At 50.9% G+C, this 18,241-nt stretch overlaps 1 protein-coding gene across 1 annotated transcript in view; it reads left to right on the forward strand.

Moving 5' to 3' along the window:
- The first annotated feature begins 4,370 nt into the window (after positions 1–4,370).
- The window catches only part of VAV3 (vav guanine nucleotide exchange factor 3), a 270,926-nt gene continuing 257,055 nt past the window's right edge, over positions 4,371–18,241 (forward strand). The window contains exon 1 of the mRNA XM_054564899.1: positions 4,371–4,783. Within this exon, the coding sequence (XP_054420874.1) occupies positions 4,580–4,783 (204 nt within the window). The 5' untranslated portion in view covers positions 4,371–4,579. The remainder of the gene's footprint in view (positions 4,784–18,241) is intronic.

Below are 18,241 nucleotides of genomic sequence, written 5' to 3' on the forward strand. Positions count from 1 at the left end.
TTACTTAGCTTTTCTCGGTAAGTCCGACCTCCTCAGTCATCTTCAAAGCAGAGCATGCGCACGTATCGCTGCTGACGTTCTACAGGGAACTCCTGTCCAACCCGGGCGCGCGGGCTGCAGCACGTTTAATGTGAACCAGACCCCGAGAAGACCCAGCTCAGGTACGATTAACTTGGTGAGCTAGGTCTTTGGAGCCTCCCTGTGTGTATGCGTATTTGTGCGTCTCCACAGTGGAGGGGAGGCACTTATATTGGCATTATTTGGACCTCGGTTAGTTAATTGGTCCTTGATTAGTACATCCCTGGTAACATGCAGACTAAGAGTCATGCCCCTATGCTCCTCTGTAAACTGCTTCTTTGGGAGCCATTTGTGTCATAAATCATCTCAAGTAAATTTCTTTTGTTAGCTGCTAAGTGGCATTTGGATTAAGGGCCATTACTGTTGTGGTTGTTATTATTACTTTTTATCAGGACTTAAACATGTCTGAAGAGCAAAGAAAACCCTCTAGTACAATACTAACAAGAGCCTGTTAAGTTGTACCTAAAAATCTTTAAATTCCAATGGACTTGGGCACACTTATGAAAAGAATGATCGTTATAGAAATCTCACACTACCTCTCTCCCATCTTCACGATGGCTTTCTGGTATTGACTTTAAAAACAGTGTTCAATTACTACACGCTCTCAGCCTGCATCCCTAATGTTTATGTGAAACCAGACAACATTTGATTGTCTTTGAAGACAGTTACCCTAACAGACAGGGAGCCTGGATGTCAGTCTGTAGTCTACAGTACTCGTTTTGGCATTTAAAATATTTTTAATAAACTTTTGATTTATCGTCGATATGCTATATGCCATCAATGATTTACTTCTTTTGTGACATAAAATAAGAACTATACCAAATACAGAATAAGAAGTAAATTTGGGTTTGTGAATTATGTTGGTGGTAGACAGTCTTAGTGCGTTTGTAAACTTAAGAGCTGAAAGAAGAAGGAAAACGATTAGGAAGGATTGAGCAACCACACGGACAGCAGCAAGCCCTGAACTTCCGTGGCTCTTGCCTGCTGCACTTCAAGCCCTGTGGTACGTTAGGACCTGATGCATCACCCAGTGAAGCTGCTAGTCCTTGCTTTCTGATGCTGGTGTAGTTTTAAATGGAAAGAGACCTAATAAGTGATAACTGTTCTCTGTTGTCTTTCCTGAATCTCAGGATCCCGCCCCTCCAGTTTCCTATTTTCATGTTGTGCTGGGTTGAGGCCAAGGTCCAGGCCACAGAACGACGCAAGAGAGAAGCAGAGGGCGGCCTGCCTTGCTGGGGGGCCCGGAAAGGCCAGGAGACGCATAGGAAGGAGCAGACGTCCTCTGCCTGTGGCCCTAATGCCTGGTACAGGCAACGCCGGTGTGCACTTCCTGATCTTTTCACTACCAGGAAGAGAGAGCAGAGAAAAAAGAAAGAGGCAACATCACTCATTCATTCATCACTCACTCACTCACTCACTCACTCCACTGACGCTCACTGAGTGCTATTGTGTGCCCGGCACCAGGGCTGGTCCTGGGAATTTGAGGATGAGTAAGTTACCACCCCTGTTTTGAAGGTGTTCCAGTCTCGGGGAGAAAGACACGTAAGCCAGTGGCGAAACTCGCTCAGGTAATTATTATAATGGGGCACAATTTTGAACAGAAACAGCACAGTTGTGAAGGCCAGACTCTCCCTGTTACTGAGCTTCAGAACCAGGAGCGAGGTGACTCACGCCTTTGATCCTGTTTCCGTGTCCACTGGCGGGGGGCCGTTCTCTAGGTTGCAGACGATGTCTGTGAAGTGCCCAACGTGGGGCTCGGCATCCAGGGAATGATGAGGGTGGCTGTGCCTCAGGGGCTACTGCAGGCCTCCAGGCCAGTGGGCCCACCGAGTCCTGAGTCCCACGTCTCAAGTGCAGCAAAGCCTTTTACAGGGACACCGGGGCCCAGGACTAGCAAGGAGCTGTCACCGTCAGGCAGCATTTGTCCCTTTCGATTTTAAAGGAAGAAGACTGCGGCTGGCAGCTCGGAAAAGCCCATCGCCTTGTTTTGCTGTGTCCTGATTCCTGGCACTTGAACAGGCTCCGCACGAGTCCTCCTCGGCCCCCGGCGCCCTGGTTACTTGAAGAGCCCTGTGCTTCTCCTCGCCCTGACTCTTCCAGGCCTTCCGAGTGCCGCGTTCTTCTTGTCCTTCTCACCACTCGCTGGTTTACTGTATTTGAATAGAATATTATGTTTTGAAGCCCTATTATATGTGCATTGTAATACCTATGAACTGTAAGAAGTTAAATAGGATTTATTTGGTCATTGCTGCCTTTTTGTGACTAAAATTGATATTTATATTAATTATAATTATTATAATATTAATTGAACTCTTACTACGTGCTCGGCACCACGTTTCATGCCTTATACCTTACTAAAAGGTAGGTTCTGGTTCATTTGCTCTGGGGCAGGGGTTAAGGGCTGCATTTCTAACAAGCTCCTGGGTGCTGCTGCGGGTCCACAGACTGCCTTTTGAGTAACAAGGCATTGATTGTGTCATTTGATTCTGGTGACAACACTGTGAGGTAAATATTAGTTTTCCCATTTTACACATGTGGTAACGAAAGGTTAGAGGATTTAGACAATTTCCTTAAGGTCATGTTGGCAGAAGCCAGCAGAGCATGGCCTCTCACCTAGGTCTGCCTCCTGGGATAGTGTATGTCCTCCAACCCCCAAGTGTGATCTGAGGATACCTGAAACAGAATTTATATTTTTACTTAACTCTTTATTTCTTTTAAAATGAAACTTCTTTTCCAGTCTAATTCCTCTTATGCACGCCCTTGTCTTCCATGGTGATTGAGATGGGTTCGACTTTGTTTCCAAAGCTGAGACGTACAGCTAATGGTGACTCGTTTGCCAGCCTTACAGCGTGGAAGATGTCGTGTCGGTGATGCGGTCCCGACCGAACCAGAGAGGAAGCTTCTGGGGACGGTGCGCGCGAGGGAGGGAAACCCCCAGGCTCGCTTGGGGTGCCGCGCTCCGTGGACGCAGCGCCTGCGCTGTCACAGGCCGGTGGGAAAGGACGCAGTCCCTGTCCTTCCCAGACCGGACATACTTCTAAAAGTATCATTTGACCTGCTTATATAAACTAATGTTTTATAATAAAAATATTTGAGCTGCAGAAGTGTAATAATAAAAAATTATCTGAAATCCCGTCAACAGGATTTTCTATTTTACTTAATATTTTAAAAGACCTCGGGTTTACATTTAAAAGAGGGAGGGCCACATTTACACAGACCAGCAAGAGTTCAATGTGGCAGCATCATGCCATAAATAATGGAAACACAATTTTTAGTTTTGCGGGGCAGTGGAAGTAAAGGTGCAGGTTTAGGACACCCCTCCCTCAAAAAAAAAAAAAAGAAAAGATGTAAGAAATGCACGTGCACGGCTTCGGTGGGCGCAGCAGTTGAGGAGGCTTGTCCCAACTTTCACCGAGGGTCGCGAGGTCCGCCGGCTCGCGCCGCCGGGGGACTGACGCTCGTCGCCGCTGTCAGCCCGGGCCCGGGTCGCCGACGCATGCGCAGTGTGGCCGCCGGGCTCGGTGGGCGTTTCGCCGGCCTGTTTCTCTCCTGCAGGTTTTGTTCCGTCAACACAGGGGCCGGGACCGCGGTCGCGAGCAGTCCTGAGCCCGAGCCGGAGGTGGGAACCGTCTCTAAGTGAAAATCACCTCGCATCCAAAGGGGCTCGGGGGGGGGGGGGGGGGGGGGGGGCTGGGGACAGGTTTCTGCAGGCGTCTACACACACACACACACGTTCAAGGTGCCAAAACACCCTTCTGTGCAGCTAACTTGGAGGAAGAGCGATTACGAGCTGGGAGAGGATTTAAGGGCTGGAACGAGGAGGGGGGAGGGGTGCGACCTCTCAAACTTTCTGCGCTGCGCCCTCCAGGTGCTCGGCGCCCCGTTTGCATTTCTCTGGGGGGGGTACGGGTGGCCCCAAACTCCTTTGCTCCTCTCAGACCCTTTACAAAACCGCGCCCGCCGTTTGGGGGTTCCCAGTGGGAAGCCCACCATGCCGGAGCGTTGAGCCACACTGCAGCCAAAGCGGGAAGCCGCCCCGAGAGACCATCCGGGGACGCCCAGGGCTGTGAAGCCCCGCACCCCTGGGGGCAGGGGTGGGCGGAGGCGCTGGGCCGCCCTGGGCCGCCCCCGCCCGACCGCCGACCCCGGGCCGGGGCGGCGCGCGCGCCCACCCGCGCCCCTGGGGACTCGCAGACGGCGGCGAGACGGGCCGCGCGCTGGGCATGCTCAGTCGCTGGGCGCCGCGCTCGCGAGTCGGAAGCCTGTGCGCGGCCACCGAGCCGGCCGGGGCGCTCGCAGAGCGCGCGGGACTCGCAGCAGCGGCGGCCGGGCGGCGGCGGACGCCGGGCGGGGAGCAAGCCGAGCCCCGCGCGGGGCCCCCCATCCCCGGGCCGCGGCGCCGGCTTCCTCGCACGCTCGCCGGCCAGGGGCCGGCTGCGGCTGGCGTCGGCGGCATCCTCGCCGCCTGCCCCGGCCGGGCCGCGTCCCGGAGCCGTCGGGCATGGAGCCGTGGAGACAGTGCGCCCAGTGGCTCATCCACTGCAAGGTGCTGCCCGCCAACCACCGGGTGACCTGGGACTCGGCGCAGGTGTTCGACCTGGCGCAGACCCTCCGCGATGGGGTCCTTCTCTGCCAGCTGCTCAACAACCTCCGGGCGCGCTCCATCAACCTGAAGGAGATCAACCTGAGGCCGCAGATGTCCCAGGTGAGGAGGCCGGCGCGGGCGCCTCCGCCTGCAGCCGGCATCTCCCATTAATCACCCGGCTAATTTCTTTGTGTAGATGCAAACATCTAGGTGCGCCCGGCTTGCCCTGCCTCCCAGCCCTCCGCTTTGGGGACCACTTGGGCTTTTCGTACCTTGGCTGGGAATTGCTTAGCTCTTGAGCTGCATGCTAAAGCCCTGCGTCCGGAGGTGGTAGGAGGGTTTCGGAAAGGCTTTCTGCGAGGCGGGAAACAATACTGCCTTAGGGCGCCCTTCACCTACTTTTGTGCGCGTGTGTGCGCGTGAGTGCAACAAAAGGACTCGGATCCAGCTGTTTTGCCCTAACGCAGGAGTGGGTGAACCGAGGTGATGGGGCGATTGTGCCTTTAGCCTGGTCTTCGGCTTTGCGTCTCGTCCCCATGTTTTCTTGAAAGAGGAACCATGACTTCAATGAGGACTCTAGGAAGTGGAGGGCGTTCCGGTACCGTTATCTGTGCCGGATGACCCCGGCTAAGGGAAGGGAAGGGACCACCGCACCGCGGCGCCCCGAAAGCCCCCCTGAGCGTGGGGCCAGCTGGCGAGCGAGGCGCTCGTGTTTGCAGCCCTTGCTGAGCCATGTGAGAAGGAGCAAGCCCAGCCTGTCTCAGCGACGACAGGAAACGCGAAGTTTCGCTCGAGATTCCGCTTTCCTTCATTCTGGGCTTGCTCTGCCGGGTGGCGCTCGCCGGCTCCCGCGGCTGGAGCCTGGCTCGAGGCGCCTCTCCTAGGGGTTACAAAAAGGAGGCGACGCCGGAAGGTTGTGTGCACCCTAGAGTCAACGCAAAGGTCACAGCTCAGTGGTATAGTACTTTCTGGGTCCCCTCGGAAAGTTTTCACGCAGAAATCGATCTTCTCTTTCATAATGTAAAAAAAAAAAAAAAAAAAAAAAAAAAAAAAAGAAAGAAAAAAATCCACTTTCAATTTAAAAGGGAGGGGAAAGAGTCGCCTCCATGACCCATTTGAGCACCAATCCTGAATGATACGAAGCCTCAGCTACTTAGCAAGCAGAGCAGGGACTTTCACAACGAACTGACTTTATGTAATTTACCGATTATGTACTCATCTTCTTATGTCAGTGTTTTATTGGGGTCCCTCTGCACCTCGAGTTCGGTGACCCTTGCCTGTCTGCCTTCAACCTGCTGGTTAACAGTCCCCAAGAAAGGCCAGGCTTGTACGTGGTGGGAGCCATATGTTTTGAGAAGTGAGATCAATGGTTTTAGCCTCTCCCATCATATCCTGGGTGGTGACTGCTGACTCCGTGGACCCCTTTGAGTGGCCCTGACTCTGGATATCCTGTCCAAGGGGCCAGCAGACATTTCCGTGAATCTGGGAGCTGCTGTGGTGAACAGAGTTCCGCAGGGAGCTGCAGTTGGTTAGCCAGCCCACAGATACCCGTTCCCCGCCTGGCCTGGAGCCTGAGGAAGCCGAGTGGGTCAGGATGCCGTGGCCCACCCGTAGGAAGAACAGGACTGGGTGCATTTCCTGAAATGTCAGTGTCCTGGAACCTTGGGGTTTGTTCAATAAGTGGTTCACAATGATCAAGTCTGGGCAGCCGAGGCGCTCTCTCCCCCTGCCCCACACCCCCTCAACCTTCTAACCCTTAGTTGAGTATCGTGGAAAATCTTTTCAAATGTTTTTGCTCTTCTCTTTGTCGCATATATGAGATAAAATTTAATGCCTTTGATGACTAAGGATTGTCATTATAAGCATCATTAGTGAAAATTGAGCATTTATGATGCTCTAAGAACTCGGTTCCCTACTGGGGGTACCACAGCGAATGGAGCAAAATCCTTGCCCTGAGGGAATCATTACTGTGCTATCAGACAAGCTGCCAGCTTGCAATGAGCTGACCAGCCGGATGACCTTCCTGAGGCCGTTGAGGGTTCGGGTTCTTAAGGCTGCCCAGCCCCGAGCTTCCTGGTTCCAAATTCAGTGCGGTTGCCTTGTAACGTCCCATGAGCGAGGGCTTCTCGCAAAAGTGAACCTGGGAAGGCTGGTACCTGGATCTGGTGGTCTGTTTTCTCCCTGATTTAGCCACACTACAGAGAGGTGAGGTTGCTAAACAGCTGAGGGCTGGACTTTTCTACGTGCCGCTGTCATTAAATCCTTAAACGAGACTTAGTAAATGGTTTCATTAGACAAGTGGGCATATTAAACATGCCTGCAAGGCTATCACATACAGCACATACTATGTAACTTAATATTCACTATTGGCAAAATTACTTGAAACATTTTCCCCCCTGCTATTGTCATTACCAAGAGTGATAGGTTACAATCAACTTTTTAAAATATTTGGAAGGCCTACACATTTTTGGGGAGAAGGACATCTCTAAATGTTTTGGCCTCTGATGGCTCATCTGTCTTTCTTGGTAAAGGTTCTAGATGCTCCTGGTTGTAAGGTTCTTCCCCGCCAGCTCTATCGGTACCCGGTAGGGAATGCTCTGGAAACCCTAACACGCATCCCCGCAGACGCATCTGTCCGAATTTAGAGACGTCAGCACTAGGACTTGTGGCTTCTGCTGTGTCTCAGAGCCGTTCTGTTCACCTGAGTTAGGTTCTACTGAAGATACTCGTTGAAATGAACATGAGCACATCGTCATCTAAGCCAGGAAATCCCTGGAAGCCTTCTAGGTTTGTGTTATTTGAGACTGTATGAGCAGGTGTGGAGAAATGAAATTTTAGCTTATGGACGTTTCCCTTGAGCCGTGGGACCTGCCCCTGTGTCAAAGGCAGAGAGGAGAGCCTGGGGCGGAGCTGAGAGGGACAGGCCAGGGTCTGGGTGAGGGGACAGCCACATGTGGTTCCAGGAATCGGAGTGAGTAAAGTGTTCCCAGGAAGAGGAGGAGTGACCAGACGTGCCAGATGCTGCCGACAGGTCAAGTGCAAGATTTGAGGGGGGAATATTGTATCAAACAAAATAAAGTTCTTTGGTGGCCTTGACAGAAACAGACTTGGTGGGTGGTGGTCCAGTGCCCAACTGAAGAAGAAGGGAGCGTGGGAGGGAGGGATCGGGCAGCAAGTATGGGCCTCTCTTTGGGAGTAATTTTGCTGTAAATAGAGCAGAAAAATGGGGCCGTGACTAGTAGGGCGCAAGGGATCAAGAAAGGGTTATGTTCTTATCGCACTGAACGGTTATTTTATACCTATTAAAAGAACTCTTTTAGATGAGTATGTGGAAAAAATAAATAGGCACGTACCTAAGGAAACATAGGCGAAATAAACGTAGTGTCCCTAAAACTTCTTTTCGCTCAGGTTGCCCCTCTTCCGAAGCCCATTTCCTCTCAGAGCTGCTGATTTCCATTGATTGTGCTTTTCTCACATACCGTTTTGCTCTCAGTCCAAGGGGTGGTGATGCAGTGTTTCTAAAACAATACACCGCTATTATCCCCAAGAGCTCCTGCCAAGCCGGAGTTGGATCTTGAGGTTGCTACTATTAAAAAAAAAAGCTAGAGCGAACTTTCTTTCTGTGATACATAACTGTACGTAGTTTTGAAGACTATGATATTAGTTCCAGCATTGAGGTGTGCCCTGCAGGTACGTGCCCGTTCTCCCTGCCCCCGGGAGGGTGCTGCTGTGTGACATCGTTGAGCTGTGCTGAGCGGAGGACAAGGCTGTCGTCGTCCGAAGCGAGCGGCGTGCCCACTGAGGTCGTCAGTCAGTTCAGAATAATGTCTGTCTTCAGTCTCTCTTCTCAGAGGTCAGTTAGCTCTTTGCCATTCGTTAGATTATTCTCTTGGATAATCTGTCAGCATTTCCTTTTCTTTTTGTGGATGAGATGGACCGCATACACATCAATCTTTCAAGAAATTTTATTTCTCAGTTATAGTTCACATTCAGCATTATTTTGTATTCGTTTCAGGGGTACGGCATAGTGTTTAGACAATTCTGTGCTTTACAAAGCGAGTTCCTCCGATATGTCCAGTACCCACCTGGCACCGCACATGGTTAGGGCAACGCTCTAGACCATAGTCCCTGTGCTGTACTTCACATCCCTGTGACTCTCCCGTAACTGCCAGGCTGTTCTTGTTAATCCTCCGCCTTCCTCGCCCACTCCCCCAGCCCCCTCCCCTCTGGCAGCCATCCGTCTGTTCTCTGTATGTATGAGTCTGTTTCTGTTTTGTTTGCTTGTTAATATTGTTCCTTAGATTCCGCATGTAAGTGAAATCGTATGGTATTTATCTTTCTCTGTCTGACTTGAGTCACTGAGCATAATACCCTCCAGGTCTGCCCATGCTCTCGCAAATGGCAAGATTTCATTCATTCCCATGGCTGCGTAATAGTCCATTGCATATAGGTATCCCAGCTTCCTTATCCGCCCGTGTACCGATTGCCGGGCACTCGGGTTGCCTTCCTGTCTCCCGCCAGCGTAGTTTTAGACTTGCCGCCAACCCAGATCTTTCCCGTGAGGGAGGTGAGGCGTATTGAGGCGTCACAGGGGCTTCTCTCTGTGCGCCCGTCATGCCTGGCCTGGGCGCTCCAGGGACTGGAGCCTGGGACGCAGCCTGAGGTGCTCCCGGCGAGGTGCTGCCCGTGGCTGCCAGGATGAGGAGCACGAGAAAGCGGCTTTTTAAGAGGTGGTTGAGTGTGTTATATCCTGTTTATAATGCAAATGGGGTTGGTCCAGGATAGATCACTGTGTTCCTGATTTTCAAATACAACAGATCCTTTAAAAAAAATTATTCTGTGGCAATTGATGTAGCTTTTTCTGTTCCCCCTGAAAGTGTCACACCCTGCACGCTTCCCATCCTCCTGTTCCTTTTTGGTTTCCTTTTCTGGCCTCTCTTTATCTAAACAGTCCTTAAAAGTTTTAGAGTTCTCTCCTCTGTTCTCTTACATATTCTCTTCCTGGCATGATCTCGTGTCGTATACTTTTCTTATGTCCGCAGGCCCCCAGTTCTTATCGACAGCCCCCCTCTGCCTGGTGTAGGCCTCACCTCCGTTGTGACAGGCACCGCCTGGAGGGAGGGGCGCGGATCATGGGACCAGACTTCGCCGTGGAAAGCCCTCCGTGGCTGAGGGGTGGATGGCCGGGGCGGGGCGGTACTGGGCCCGAGGCAGCCCGCGGCTGAGGTTCAGTCAGGGGAGGCGCAGCCAGGGAACACACGGCCGGAGGCAGGGCGGGAGTGGGCAGATAGAGCGGAACAAAAGGACTGAAGAGGTACGAGTTGGGAAGGACAAGACTTTGGGACCTTTTAGACGCAGTGAGAGTGGAAAGTGTCTAGGATGAGCCGCAGGTTTCAGGCTTCAGGCTCCGGTGACTTCGCTGGTTGGAGTGGGGACATTCAGGAGGAGGGACAGATTTCAGAGAGCAAGGGAGCACGGTCAGTTTGAAGTGACCAGTAGCGCCCTTCCATATGCTCCGTTTCAAGCCTCTCCCTCTGACCCCTTCCTTCTTTCTGGTTTATTCTTCTACTAGCGGTGTCTGCTAATCCAACAGTCTTTTGAAGTCTTGGTCCCACTGCCTCTTCACTGCCTTTGGGTCTTCATTTTCCTCCTCCTCGGCTTACATGCCCCAGCCATTGCTGCCGCTGCCGGCTTCTCTTGATCCGCGACACTCCTTCGGGTCCGCTGCAGACCTGCTTAAATCCAGCTCTCTCTTGGCTCCCTGCAACTTGGCTGCAGGACCCAGTGGAGGAAACCCTGTACCACGCTGGCTCCTCGCACTCGAAAGTCACGATCCCTATGCCTAACCCCAAGCGGGCGCCTTCGGGCCCAGCCTCTGATCAGTACCTTCCTCTAGACCAGCTGTGCTCAGAGTAAGGGCTGCGGACTCCAGGCAGGGCCTGAGATGCCCTCAGGATCTTCTGCAAGGTCAAAGCCTGTTTTTATAATTTGAAGACATTATTTGCCTTTTCTCACTCAAATTTTCTCTTAGTTTCTAGCAGAGTTTTTCCCAAAGGCTGCATGATGCTGCTGATATCATTGCTGTGATTGGCAATGGATTAGGCGCTTGGGTCTGTTTGAAAGATTTCTCTGTTTATTTGTTAAGTGTTGGTGTCTATAACCCCCTAGACAAAAGCTGCCAAAGGTTCTCAATAATTACTTTTTAAGAGTAAGATGGGGTCCTGAGACCAGAAAGTTTGAGGATGGCCCTGGACCATTCACTTCCTGATTCTTCTGCATGACTGTTTGGTACTTTTCTGTTCGAACCTCCTGTACCTCCATCTCCGCTTGTCGGTGACCTGGCTTCCTATTCCCCTGAGAAAGCAGGCGGGCAGAGGACACTCCCGCCGTCCCGCCTGTGTGCCCACGGGCCATAGCTTCTCTCCTGCTCTGCGCGTGCCCGAGGGCCAGCTCCGCCTCTACTCCGTCGGGCGCTCCCTGCAGCCCCCGACCTCTCCCGATCTCCCCTTGGGCTCGCAGCTGTGCTCTCAGTCCCCTCAGTTGGTGGAGGACATGCATTCCAGGCGGAGCCACAAGGGCTGGCTGAGCACTGGTGTGATGGCTCTCGGGGACTCCGGGGGCAGGTGCCAGGCAGGCTCCTTACAACTGTCCGGTGGAGCCCTGCGGACCGTGGGATGGCCCCGGCTCTGTGGTCAGCACGTCTGGTCTGCTCCGCGTTGTGCTCCTGACCCTTTTGTGGCTTCTCAAATGAACTGTGACGTTAAATGGCTCCGTACCCATTGCATAAGCCCACTTTCCTGCTTCAAATACCCCTTCTCATTCGTCAGATTGAAGATTGGGTTCAGGGGTCCCTTTGCTGTGAGGGCTTTCTGCCTCCACCCCGGGCGTGGCGGCCATGCACTGCCTTGTGCCACACTGTCTCGTGGGCACAGGTGGAGCCCATGTCCCCTGCCCTGTTTGGCATTAATTTTCTTTTTCTTTTTTAAAATTTATTTATTTATTTTTAGGGAGAGGGGAAGGGAAGGAGAAAGAGAAGGAGAGAAATGTTGATGTGTGAGAGAAGCATCAACTTGTTGCCTCTTGCTCACGCCCCAACTGTGGACTGGCCCGCAACCCAGCCGTGTGCCCTGACTGGGAATCCACCCAGCGACTTCTTACTTTGCGGGACAATGCCCAACCCACTGAGCCACTCTGGTCAGGCGGTAGCTTTCTTATCTGCCTCCCGCTCAGGCTGTGACCTGCCTGAGGCTGCCCTTGGCTTCCTTCTTTATACCCGTCTCCAGATGCTGCCGGAGGGACCCACCCAGCATATCTGTGCACAGCGAGGCAACGTTGATTCATTGATAATGGATTGTGAAGGATGACTCTTTGTTTACTACCTTTCAAACACATCTATATACATTTTAACTATAAGACGCTTTTAAGCACTATGTCATTAAAAACAGAAAAAAAACCCAACCGCTATGTTTAGTAAGTGGCAATGCAAATAATAGCACTACTACACCACTTTCACAGAACGACCGAACCTGTCTGTGCCTCACCTCCCTCGTCTCCACGAAGGGCACAAGGAAGGGACCGACCTGCCAGGGTGCTTGCGAGGACCCAGGGAATGAGTTAGCCTGCGACTGGCACACATACATGCTTGATGCATGTTGATGTTAACTGTTTTGACTCTAATTATCACTACTGCGTCTGCAGAAACAAACGAGGTAGTGTGTTTACACCAACCATGAAGGAGCTAATCGTCACACGCCCTGAGACGGGCATTGCTATTGATCCCCAGGTGACAGATACTCTCCCAATATAAGAGGAGGTTGGTGACTTGTGCTAACATGTGGCTCTTGGTGGGGCCACGATCCGAATCAGATCATTGAAGTGAACTGTGTCCCCGTTAGCAAGGCTAGAGGAGCATTTGAATGTGAGCTGCAGCGAAGTTTCCTTTTTCCACTGTGTTGCTCTCTTGCAGAATCCCCTTGGAGAATATTCCCGTTGGTTCTGTGGGTATTGATAATAGCACCTTCATGCCAGTCGGATTTTGGGTAATCGTTTTGTTGCAGAGTACTCAATGGGTCTGCTGGATGATTTTATACACATCATACTATTCCGTGTACATTGGGAGGGGCACCTTTAACAGCTCTGTGATGGTGACAGGAAATAAAATCAGATAGAAAAACTGAGGAAAGTTAATGAGAGGAAAGAACAAAATGCGTGTAGCTGGTCCTTCTTGGCTTTTTAATACTATGCCCTGTGACCTCTTTTGTACCTCAAATTTTATTTTTGCATGGCACTATTTACATCCACTGTTATTTTGTGTTAGTTTCAGGTGTACAGCCGTGTTTCGGCAGTCATACACTTTACAGTGTCCCCCGGTATTTCCGGTGCCCACCTGAGACCGTACACAGCTGTTACAATATGACTGACCACGTTCCCCGTGCTGTGCCTCGCATCCTTGTGGCTGTTTTGTGACTACTGATTGTACTTCTGCATCCTTCCACCTTTTTCGCCCCTGCCCCTGCCTCCTGTGGCAACCATCAGCCTGATCTCGGTATCCGCGGGTCTGTTTCTGTCTCGTTTGTTCACTTGTTGCTTTCGGTTCTATATCCCACACGTGAGTGAAATCATACGGTTCTTTTCTTTTTCCCCCTGACTTATTTTGCTTAGCATGATTCTCTCAGGCTCCGTCCGTGTGATCGCCAATGGCAGTGCTTCATCTACTCTTACGGCTGAGCCGTGTGCCCTTGTGTGTATTATGTGCCACACCTTCTTTATCCCATCATTCATCACGTGGGCTGTTTCCATGCCTTGACCGCTGTGAATAATGCTGCGGTGAACGTAGGGATACACATGTCTTTATGAATAATGTTTTCAAATTTTTCGAGTAGCCACCCAGAAGAGGGATGTTTGGGTCATATGGTTATTATTAACCGTTGTGTGGAATACATGAGTCCTCACTTAATGTCGTTGATTGGTTCTGTGACCTTAAGTGAAATGACGGAGACGGAAACCGGCTTTACCGTCGGCTAAGTGATCGAAACGAGTCAAGTTCCCACGACGTCTCATCAACGTTATCTGAGGATCTGCTGTATTGCTAATGTCATACCCCTGCCTTTCCCTGGTGACACAGACCCTGCCTGCTGTTAAGACCAGTCACAAGTCCCCCTTCGGCCTCTCCACACACTTGAGCATTAGCACACTGAATGGCAAAAAAGTAGCTACTTTTGATTTTTATGGAAAAATTATTTTAGAACTGTATTCTGTTCTGCTGTCTGAAGGTGCTCTCAAAAATCTGTGTTACAAGAAGTGCAGCCTGCTTTTGAGTTGCTTGCTTAACAGGAAGTCAGCAGCATATGCTGTTCACATGGGAGTTCTCCAAAGGGTCAATTAATATGGCATATTTAATGAAACACTTGATACCTACCTTTCATGATTTTCAAAGTGCTCTTCTTAAAATAGATCTGTAACAGCTGGTCTGAATAAACACGCATCAGGCCTCAATGCCCATGAATGTCAGGAGCCTTTCGCGGGGTGGGGGCGGGGTGGAGGGGACAGCACAGTGTAGTGAAGAGGCACCAGGAGTCAGGAGGCCTGGGTCCTGGGCCCAGCTCTGTCTCCAGCATGTGACTTAGCAAACAGTAGCTGCTTCTCTTTGTCTCTGCCTTCCATACTGACAGCAACAGCAGCAAATGCTCACATACCCAATAATATGCTAAAGAGCAGCTAAATTTTTTTTTTACACACATTTAGCTCTCACTTGGGAGGCATGGTGGTTCCATGCAGAGCATTTTGGGACAAGGCGGAAATGCCTGACTCTCAGCTGTGGCCCCTAACCGCCCTGTGGCCCCAGAAAGGGTCTTTCACCGGGGGAATCGTAGTGTCCCCCTGTGATAGGCAAGAAATAGTAAAACCTTTGCAGGATTATCGTGAGAACGAAGTGTGCGAGATGTCTGGGGCATGGTAGAAATTACCCAAGATTTTATTTCCTTCCTCCTCTCCCACTTCCTTGATCCTCAAAAGTCTAAGAGTCAGGAAAAACAAGGTCTTATCGCCGCTCCGCAGAGGAGGAAATTGAGATGTGCTCGGGCGAAAGGACTGTTCTCAAGGTCACAGGGCCAGGAAGTGGTGAGGACAGGACTTGAGGACAGCTGTCCTAATTCCAAACTCAGCGAGGTTCCTCATCCCTGCTTCCCAGCTCAGTGGGTAGATGGTGAATTGCATGAGCAAAGGCTGGGAGAAGGCTCGGAGAGGTGAAGGCCTGTTCAGCACATGCGAAATGACGCTGTATCGTTCTGCGCTGATATTTACTGCCTTTCAAGCAGAAACACCTAAGATAATGAAACCTATTTTCACTTACCTGGTCGGATGATCTCATTCCTGGACAATTTGCTTTTTAGTGATCACATAGCTATTCTGCTTTCTGTTTTCATAGCAGTTGGGGCATATGATTTCATGGATTAATGAAATCATCAATTTGTCTACTAAATATTAGGTTTTATCACAGATGCTGAAGATTGAATAAAACTCAGTCTCTGCCCCTGTGTTGCTTTTAGTCTACACGGCCTGAGTTTCACCTCTGACCTGCCCGTGTAAAAGAGAGAAGGGAAGGGAGATTGGAGTTAGAGTGAATGGGCACGGCGGGTGTTTGGTAGGGGGGGAATGCTTTTTTGGGATGCATCGCTGGTTTTTCTGCTTGCAGGGTATGACGCTAATGTCACTGATGTGTGTCCACGTGTGCATGTGTGGCTCAAGGTATTTCTCAGCTCACAGACATTTGTCTAGTACCTCCTACGTGCAGGGCACGGAAGGCATAGAGAGAAATCAGATGAAGTTTCTGCTTTTGGGGGCTGGGAGCCAGACTTGACCTTGGAGTCAGGCTTTTGCAAGAATGCAGAAAGGAAGTCAGTCACTGGACACCACGAGGCCGGTGCAGAAGTGCAGGCAGCTGAGTGAGACAGATGAGACCAAGAAGGGGCCAGAGAAGTGAGTGGTTACTGGAGAGGAAGGAGGTTTGAGAAAGACAACTGGGCGGGGAGAGTGTGTGAGAACTGAAGAATGTGCAAAGACCTGCAGACCTCAAGCAGTGTCCCCAACCAGACAGTCCCTCTGAGCAGTGATGAAATATCCTTAAGGCCACGAGGACCGGAACGTGGCATCTGCCATTTGCATCTGGCAGTGAAGACGTTACATTACATACCTTGGGTGGGTGGCCTGGAGCATCAGGTGATGGGGCCCCCTCTTGAATATCCTCGAAGTTGAGGGAACAGAGACTGCAAAGAGTCAAGCTGCTTTGTGGCATCTGAAGTAGAGCGTCCAAAGGTGGGGGCCTGCCCTCGCTCAGCCCCGCTAGCCTCCCGGCTTGCTGCCTCTCGCTCCCTCACACCTCCCGGACCTTCCCTGTCTCCCCGTGCTTTTTAGCTGATTGACGTCTCTTCCTTCCCTGGTCCCTTTGTTCGTGGTTGCATATTCCTAGGTTCTGTCTGATTCCATGATCCGTCTTCCCACTTACGCCCCAAGTCCTCTTTACCTCTGGGACCTCGGGTGGGCCACTCACCCCAGCCCCGGAGCACCCCCTCCACAGGCTCCCTTCCCTCTGCTTTTGAGCTGACGCGAGAGGTCAGCGTGCCAGGTGCCAACCTGCCGCCGCCGCCCGGCTTCACCGCAGTTAGCACTGACGGCTTTCGTTCGCTTCTGTGACGCTTCGCGGTCCCCCAGCCACGTGCCAGCCCTCTCAGTCCCGGACACGCGGGGCCCCCCACTCTCCCCCAGTCCCTGCAGGCTCGCCCAGTCTGCATCATGCCCACTCTGTCCTCCTGCGTGTTGACTTGTCCTCAGTGGCCCCCTCTACTCCCTGGCAGGGTGACCCTTATTACTGTCACTAGAAGGAGCAACTGTTTCCAACTTGACAAGTTACATCTGTGCATATCAACATTTTGCCCTCTGATCCCCAAGGGAGAGTTTTGGGCCTTGAAGGACGTATTTAACGTATTAGCATCCCAGAGAGGGCCAGGTGTTAGGAGAACTTTGATTCTGAGAGGGTGGACGCCAACACCAGCATGTGCTGCTTCTGGTTTGTGGTCCCAGAGCCCAGAGTCGTGCTTGGGTGAACATCCACCAACAGACCAGAAGCTCTTGAGTCACCTCTTTCAGTTCCCAGAAGGCCTGAGGCCACCTGTCCCCTCTGGCAGCCAGCTCACAGTATCTGCTCGGTTTTGCAAGCCTCTTTCATTGCTCTTGTAAAGTTATTCAATTAGCGCAACTTTCACTTAATCATGTGTGCAGGGCCTGACAGGGAAAGTGAATCTAGAATAATTCTATTACTTATTCATAGTCCAAAATGGGGATTCGGCAGAAGGTTATTAAATTCCCTGGCATTGGACCCTCAAACATAGGAATGCATTTGTTGGCTAAGGAACTTGGTAAAGCTTAGGTCACAGTCAGCCACCCAAGAAATGCTTGACTTCACATTCTTTGTGGTGACAGAGAACTTGGAAATAAAACCCTGCACTGGTCCAAAAACTGTACGCGGGGATTTGGGAGAATGTAGCAATCCATCCTCAGGGCAGGGGGAGCAAGACTTGAAGTCTCCGGAGCCCCGACGAGCAGAAACGATTTCGGGGCTGCCGGAGATGCCGTTTAAGGAGGGAATGCGACGTGACCGCTGTTAGTATTCGTTTCCTTTCTGTAGATTCTAAAATGTGGAACTGGACCCTCGAGATTATACAGTGGCTCTGATGGTTATACTCTTAATGAATTCTCAATCCTTTTGAATGCATTCTTCCATTGAATGACCTTAGTTAAGAGAGATACAGTGAGGCATTTTGTAAAGGGAGCTAATTTTTCTCCTTCCACGTTTAATAAATGGCTCACCGGTTTCAGTGGTGCATATGAATTTATTTCTTACCTACCCAGCGAGCACGAAGCTATTTAGCATCCTTGTCCCTTTGGTAACTACTTCAAGCCTCCCTGGGTTTTATAGAAAATAATCTAAATAAAAAATGCAAAATAGCGGTACAGCTCTCACTTCTCTACAGAAGAAGAAATAAAATGTATTTTTAAAATTCTGCCCAAATGCAGTAAGCTAAGCTTAATTGATGCTGTCGGAGAGTTCCCCGATTCTGACTTCAGGCCTAAGGGCTTGATTCGCGCACTAGCTTCCCAAGCAGCATAGCGTCGTGGAGGCACAGGGCCCTGGGTCTGTCAGCCTGGCTTTGCATCTTAGCTCTGCCGCTTACAATCTTGGGCAACTTGACAAGTCTGATCTTCGGTTTCTACATGTATTAAATAGAGAGAATATCACCTTTTGCAGTGTCGTAAGGATTAAATTAATTAAAGGAATGCATACTGAGTACTTGGAAGGTACTCAATTAACGTAGGCTCTGTTCCTTCTCATCAAGCCTGTTTTTTTTTTTCTTTTTTTTTTTTTTTAAGTTCAAGGAGATTACAGGTTGCAGGCTAAAAGGAGAAAGAGGGAGAGCTGAAAGTTAAGTTGGCAAGAGTGCACACTATAAATCACGATGCAAGAATTCAAAAACTGTGTTAGTTGAGGCCCACGGAGAACGCAGCCCAACTATTTCACTGACC

Source organism: Pteronotus mesoamericanus, unplaced genomic scaffold (assembly GCF_021234165.1).
Source record: "Pteronotus mesoamericanus isolate MK-2021 breed Mesoamerican mustached bat unplaced genomic scaffold, CSHL_Meso_final scaffold_99, whole genome shotgun sequence".
Lineage (NCBI taxonomy): Eukaryota > Metazoa > Chordata > Mammalia > Chiroptera > Mormoopidae > Pteronotus > Pteronotus mesoamericanus.